Raw genomic sequence first — 7,500 nt, 5'->3', positions numbered from 1 at the left:
TAACTGACTGACTGACTGACTGACTGACTAGATAACTAACTAACTGACTGACTAACTGACTGACTAATTAACTAACTGACTGACTTACTGACTGACTAAGTAACTAACTGACTGACTAAAGCTAACAAACCAACCAACTACCTACGTACCTGCCTAAAATATATCAATGATTTGATGAATTGTTTGCTGGCTGCTTTTGCTTTGCGCATTTTGGGAACACATTTCTCACACGTGGATAAATAAAAATTCTGATATGCAACCTACATAAATGAACACACACAAATACACAGAGAATAAGTAAATAAACGAATGAACAAAGTGTTTACTGGCAGATGCTTTTGGTTCCACTTTTTTTCATGATATATTTCTCCATACTATTTCCAAGCTATCCCTCAGTCACAGCTCTGCAAAGTCACTACTTTGCACAAGTTAAACGGAATTGTTGTTTACTTTGCTTTATTTTACATGGAAATGGGCGGTTTTCTGCCAACCAGGTTCAGAACATCAAACAGGATTTCTATAGAAATCAGCTAAGAGCGCGTCTCAGAGTCTAAATAATTCATGGACAGAGATAAACTGTTGTCTGTGGAGATATCAACAAGTTCGTTGAAAAACAATGTTCACACTACACCCTCCCCGCCCCCATCCCTCAAACGCACACACACCTAAAACTCCCTTGATGCCCCCACAACCACTTACTGACCCCCCCTCCCTCCCCCCACCCCACCCCCCCTCCAGACCCCCCTCTTCCCCCACTCACACACAATCCAATCCAATCAGCGAAATCTGATCCAAGAGGAGGGGAGGGGTATGGTGGGTGGATGGTAGGACCAAGTAAAGGAGTGAAGTAAGGAGTTGTTCAATGTTGACGTTTTCGGGGTGGTGGAGGGATTGGGGATGGGTTTGGGGGGGAGGGAGGGGGACGGCGAGGAGAAGCGCGCGCACAGTGCATCAAGTAGGTCCTTCAGCTCCTAAAGACCTCATCACCATAATCCCTGTCACCTCCTGGTACCGACAGCACCCCCCCCCCACCACCACCACCACCACCACCTGCCCCCCTTCTTCCACCACCCCCAGGGAGGGAGGGTCCAGGATCAGGTGTCCTGCCCCAGGGCACATAAAAGCTCCCTCCGCTGTGACCTGTGCCAGACCTCCACCTCGCACCTCGCACACCTTGGTCAGCCTTTGGTCTGTTGCCGTCAAGTGACGAGAAGAGTTCATCAGTGAGAGACGTTCTGCGGACGGCTTGTTGTCAGGATGAAGTCGCTTGTCGCTGTTCTTCTCTTGGGGGTCGTGGCGGCCGCCTCCGCTTCCCAGTGAGTAGCAGTAGAGGATCGTGTCTGAAATCAGTCATCGTGATCATTTTGTGAGTCGTTTCTATAGCGAATAATTTATCATCATGTTGGGTATGGCAGAACATAACATGATATTTATATGACTGATATGGTATAATATAACATGATGATTATGTGACTGATGTGGTAGAATACAATATCCTGTTCATGTGAATGACATGGTAGAATATAACATAATATTCATGTGATTGGTACGGCAGAATATATGATGTGAATGTGACTGATATGGTAGAATATAACATGATGCTAATGTGATAGAAAGCTACATGGTGCTAACTTGACAGAACACAACATGATGTAGACATGACAGAACACCGCGTGATGTAGACATGACAGAACACCACATGATATAGACATGACAGAACACCACATGATATAGACATGACAGAACACCACATGATAATTATAGACATGACAGAACACCACGTTATGCAGACATGACACAATGTCATACCAATGCCCTTCAGGTGTCTCAAAACGTGCACACGGAAGGAGAGATACTACACACGCTGTGGTCTCTTTGGCTGGGGACGATGCGCCAACTACAGGTGAGTCCGGACGTCTGTACTCCTCTGTCTGGCTGTCTGTGTGTCTGTGTGTTGGCCTCCTTGTCTGTCTGTCTGTCCGTTTGACTGTCTGTGTCTCTGTATATTTGTATCTTTCTGCCTGTGTCTTTGTGCCTCTCTGAGTCTGTGTCTTTGTTTATGTCTATGTCCGTGTTTCATTTTATGTTTGTCGTGTCTTTGCATCTCTGAATCTTTCTGTTGAGGTCTCTGCTTCTTTGTGCCTGTCTCTCTGCCTCTGTGTCTGTCTGTCTGTTTCTGTTTGTGACCCTGTTTATTTGTATCCATGTATCTTTTATTTATTTATTTATTATCTATTTTATTTTATTATATATTTTTTTTAATTTAGTTAATTTTTTTTCCCTCAAGGCCTGACTAAGCGCGTTGGGTTACGCTGCTGGTCAGGCATCTGCTTGGCAGATGTGGTGTAGCGTATATGGATTTGACCGAACGCAGTGACGCCTCCTTGAGCTACTGATACTGATACTGTACCTTTTTGTGTCTGTGTCTCTATAATGTATGTCTGCCTGTGTCTCTGTTTCTGCCCATGTCTCCATATCTTTGTGACTTTCTGTCTCTCTCTTTCTCAATGTCTGTTTGTGTCTCTGTATCTGTGTGTCTCTCTGTCTGTGTTTCAGCCTGTGGTTCTGTTCGTGTGCTTGTGTCTTTCTGTGACATAGATCATTTTGGTATAATTCGCAACATGTACTTTTCGATGATGCCATATGTTTAAAAACACATCATTGTCTGTCGAATTTGTACAAGTAGTAAAACGAATATTCAATGCATTTTATATCTCTCTACTTCTTAGATCTACTTTATGATTGCTTGTTAACTGGCAAATTTTCTTTTACTACTATTTCTTCGTGAAAAATAAACGAACGAATTCCTTTCTTCACAGGAACGTGAAATACGATTGCTACCAATACTGCGGTAAGAAAAACCTTCCATTCTTCATACGTACTTGTATTCTATATTTTTTCTTCTTTCTTTCTTTCCTTTTTTGGAGGGGTGTGTTGCTTTTTGTTGTTTCTTTTGGGGGGGTAGCGAGTCTGTATGTGCTTTTTGGGAGTGGGTGTGGATTTTTTTGTTGTTTTGTTGCTGTTGTTTGTTTGTTTGTTTTTTGTTTTTTTGGGGTTTTTTCATTCAGGATCTTGTATTGCTGGTACTCTTTGTATGTATGGATGTATCATATGGGAGTTCAAATGAACACACACACACACACACACACACACACACACACACACACACACACACACACACACACATTCTCTACACATACACCTACCTATCACGTCAGCTCGCACATACAAAAAAAAAAAAACCTTGCGGAGTACCAAAAACACAATGTACCAATCCTCACGCTCTGTTCCTCCTCAGAGAACGGTGGTTGGTCCGCGTACACGGTAAAGTCCGAGGGCGCGTGCAGCTTGCCTTGCGGCGGTGGCAAAAAGACCGTGACCTACCAGCGCACCTGCACTGACCCTGCTCCTTTCAACGGAGGCAAGCCGTGCATCGGAGAGGCGGAGAAGGAAGAGGAACAGGCGTGTAACACACAGGAGTGCCCCAGTGAGTCGGCTGACTTGTCTGCTGTTGGTGCTGGTGATGGTGGTGTTGTTGTTAGTAGTGGTGTTGATAGTGCTGGTGTTGGTAGTGGCAGTTGGCATTGTTGTTGTTGGTGGTAGTGGTGGTGGTGGTGGTGAAGTTGGTGTTGTTGGTGTTGGTTGTTATCGTTGTTGTTGGTGGTGGTAGTGATAGTGGTAGTGGTGGTGGATTTGATTGTGTTGTTGTTGGTGTTGTTGTTGGTAGTGGTGATGATGCTAGTGTTGTCATCATTGTTGTTGATGTCCTTGTTGTCACTGATGTTGTCGTTATTGTTATTGGTGTTGGTAGTGGAGTCACTGTCAGTTATATTGTTGGTGTTGTTGTTGTTATAGCGTTGGTGTCGTTGTCGCTATTAATGTTGTTAGTGTTCTTTTTGGTGGTGGTATGATTTTACACCTTGTTTTCTTGATTCAGTGATACCGTCACGGTCAATAGAGATTTGTCAGATTTTTCAAAGGGAAGTACGCTTCTTTATTGGGAATACATGAACGTTGTTGGGGAAAGCAGCACATCAGTCAAAGAAACAAGTTCCTTTAGTATTGGTGTCCGTTGCTGCTGTCGTTGTAACTGTACATCATACATACGTGTTTGAGATATCATTCCGCACATTGTACTGTATTTGAGAAGTATGGGAAATTTCTTTCAGTTTTTAACTGAGTGTGTCAAAATACTTCAGTACGTATGACACAAAGTCCCAAGATTGTTCATGGTGAATGAGATATGATGAGCTTCTTACTCTGATTATTTCAGGACCATGTGTACGCCTGTGTATGAGCTATGATATCTAGTTTCCTACTCTGTATCATGCATGACTGTGTATAAGTTGTACCACCCAGTGTCTTGCCGTGTTGCCAGTTGACGGAGGGTGGTCCAACTTTGCTGTGGAGAGCGTGGGGGAGTGCACCAAGACTTGCGGCACGGGGTCCCAGGAGCTGGTCTTCAAGCGGACCTGCACCCACCCCAAGCCCCAGTTCGGGGGTAGAAATTGTTCTGGGGACGACAGCCAGGTCCAGCTGCAGCCCTGCAACACCAACCCCTGCCCTGGTCAGTCTCTGTCTCTGTCTCTCTGTTTGTTGTGTGTCTCTTTCTCTCCTTGTATGGTCTGTGTTTCTCCCTGTCTCTGCTTGTATGATCTGTGTTTCTCCCTGTCTCTGCTTGTACGGTCTGTGTTACATCCTGTCTCTGCTTGTACGGTCTGTGTTACATCCTGTCTCTGCTTGTATGGTCTGTGTTACATCCTGTCTCTGCTTGTACGGTCTGTGTTTCTCCCTGCCTCTGCTTGTATGGTCTGTGTTTCTCCCTGTCTCTGTACGGTCTGTGTTACATCCTGTCTCTGCTTGTACGGTCTGTGTTACATCCTGTCTCTGCTTGTACGGTCTGTGTTACATCCTGTCTCTGCTTGTATGGTCTGTGTTTCTCCCTGTCTCTGCTTGTACGGTCTGTGTTACATCCTGTCTCTGCTTGTACGGTCTGTGTTACATCCTGTCTCTGCTTGTATGGTCTGTGTTACATCCTGTCTCTGCTTGTATGGTCTGTGTTTCTCCCTGTCTCTGCTTGTATGGTCTGTGTTTCTCCCTGTCTCTGCTTGTATAATCTGTTTCTCCCTGTCTCTACTTGTACGGTCTGTGTTACATCGTGTCTCTGCTTGTATGGTCTGTGTTACATCCTGTCTCTGCTTGTATGGTCTGTGTTACATCCTGTCTCTGCTTGTATGGTCTGTGTTTCTCCCTGTCTCTGCTTGTATGGTCTGTGTTACATCCTGTCTCTGCTTGTATGGTCTGTGTTTCTCCCTGTCTCTGCTTGTATGGTCTGTGTTACATCCTGTCTCTGCTTGTATGGTCTGTGTTTCTCCCTGTCTCTGCTTGTATGGTCTGTGTTACATCGTGTCTCTGCTTGTATGGTCTGTGTTACATCCTGTCTCTGCTTGTATGGTCTGTGTTACATCCTGTCTCTGCTTGTATGGTCTGTGTTTCTCCCTGTCTCTGCTTGTATGGTCTGTGTTTCATCCTGTCTCTGCTTGTATGGTCTGTGTTACATCCTGTCTCTGCTTGTATGATCTGTGTTTCTCCCTGTCTCTGCTTGTATGGTCTGTGTTTCATCCTGTCTCTGCTTGTATGGTCTGTGTTTCTCCCTGTCTCTGCTTGTATGGTCTGTGTTTCTCCCTGTCTCTGCTTGTACGGTCTGTGTTACATCCTGTCTCTGCTTGTACGGTCTGTGTTACATCCTGTCTCTGCTTGTATGGTCTGTGTTTCTCCCTGTCTCTGCTTGTACGGTCTGTGTTACATCCTGTCTCTGCTTGTATGGTCTGTGTTTCTCCCTGTCTCTGCTTGTACGGTCTGTGTTACATCCTGTCTCTGCTTGTACGGTCTGTATTACATCCTATCTCTGCTTGTACGGTCTGTGTTACATCCTGTCTCTGCTTGTACGGTCTGTGTTACATCCTGTCTCTGCTTGTATGGTCTCTGTTACATCCTGTCTCTGCTTGTATGGTCTGTGTTTCTCCCTGTCTCTGCTTGTACGGTCTGTGTTACATCCTGTCTCTGCTTGTATGGTCTGTGTTACATCCTGTCTCTGCTTGTATGGTCTGTGTTTCTCCCTGTCTCTGCTTGTACGGTCTGTGTTTCTCCCTGTCTCTGCTTGTACGGTCTGTGTTACATCCTGTCTCTGCTTGTATGGTCTGTGTTACATCCTGTCTCTGCTTGTATGGTCTGTGTTACATCCTGTCTCTGCTTGTTTGCTGTGCGCCTCTCTGATTCTGTGTCTGTTTGTTCTGTGTCTTTCTGTCTCTGTCTCTGTTCTGTGTCTCTCTGTCACTGTTCTGTGTGTGTCTCTCTCTGTTCTGAATCTTTCTGTCTCTGTCTCTGTGTCTTTCTGTCTCTGTCTCTGTGTCTTTCTGTCTCTGTTCTGTGTCTGTCTCTGTCTCTGTTCTGTGTCTTTCTGTCTCTGTTCTGTGTCTCTCTGTCTCTGTTATGTGTCTCTCTCTGTTCTGAATCTTTCTGTCTCTGTCTCTGTTCTGTGTCTTTCTGTCACTGTTCTGTGTCTCTCTGTCTCTGTTCTGTGTCTCTCTGTCTCTGTCTCTGTTCTGTGTCTCTCTGACTCTGTCTCTGTTCTGTGTCTTTCTGTCTCTGTTCTGTGTCTCTCTGTCTCTGTCTCTGTTCTGTGTCTCTCTGTCTCTGTTCTGTGTCTCTCTCTGTTCTGAATCTTTCTGTCTCTGTTCTGTGTCTTTCTGTCTCTGTTCTGTGTCTTTCTGTCTCTGTCTCTGTTCTGTGTCTTTCTGTCTCTGTCTCTGTTCTGTGTCTTTCTGTCTCTGTTCTGTGTCTTTCTGTCTCTGTGTCTCTCTGTCTCTGTTCTGTGTCTTTCTGTCTCTGTTCTGTGTCTTTCTGTCTCTGTTCTGTGTCTCTCTCTGTTCTGTGTCTCTCTGTCTCTGTTCTGTGTCTCTCTGTCTCTGTTCTGTGTCTCTCTCTGTTCTGTGTCTCTCTGTCTCTGTTCTGTGTCTTTCTGTCTCTGTTCTGTGTCTCTCTCTGTTCTGAATCTTTCTGTCTCTGTTCTGTGTCTTTCTGTCTCTGTTCTGTGTCTCTCTGTCTCTGTTCTGTGTCTCTCTCTGTTCTGAATCTTTCTGTCTCTGTTCTGTGTCTTTCTGTCTCTGTTCTGTGTCTTTCTGTCTCTGTTCTGTGTCTTTCTGTCTCTGTTCTGTGTCTCTCTGTCTCTGTTCTGTGTCTTTCTGTCTCTGTTCTGTGTCTTTCTGTCTCTGTTCTGTGTCTCTCTGTCTCTGTTCTGTGTCTTTCTGTCTCTGTTCTGTGTCTTTCTGTCTCTGTCTCTGTTCTGTGTCTTTCTGTCTCTGTTTTGTTCTGTGTCTTTCTGTCTCTGTTCTGAGTCTCTCTCTGTTCTGAATCTTTCTGTCTCTGTCTCTGTTCTGTGTCTTTCTGTCTCTGTTCTGTGTCTTTCTGTCTCTGTTCTGTGTCTTTCTGTCTCTCTGT

The 7,500-nt window shown here is 45.0% G+C and overlaps 1 protein-coding gene across 1 annotated transcript in view; it reads left to right on the top strand.

The window, feature by feature from the left end:
* Window positions 1-1,257: 1,257 nt before the first annotated feature.
* LOC143275806 (thrombospondin-2-like) overlaps window positions 1,258-7,500 on the top strand; it is a 9,673-nt gene continuing 3,430 nt past the window's right edge. Inside the window, exons 1-5 of the mRNA XM_076580083.1 lie at window positions 1,258-1,316; window positions 1,823-1,903; window positions 2,820-2,851; window positions 3,299-3,487; window positions 4,379-4,567. Coding sequence (XP_076436198.1) covers window positions 1,258-1,316; window positions 1,823-1,903; window positions 2,820-2,851; window positions 3,299-3,487; window positions 4,379-4,567 — 550 coding nt within the window. The remainder of the gene's footprint in view (window positions 1,317-1,822; window positions 1,904-2,819; window positions 2,852-3,298; window positions 3,488-4,378; window positions 4,568-7,500) is intronic.

This window comes from Babylonia areolata, chromosome 31 (assembly GCF_041734735.1).
Source record: "Babylonia areolata isolate BAREFJ2019XMU chromosome 31, ASM4173473v1, whole genome shotgun sequence".
In the NCBI taxonomy this organism is placed as follows: Eukaryota; Metazoa; Mollusca; class Gastropoda; order Neogastropoda; family Buccinidae; genus Babylonia; species Babylonia areolata.
Note: the sequence above shows the minus strand (reverse complement) of the source record. Positions and strands in the feature narration are given on the sequence as shown.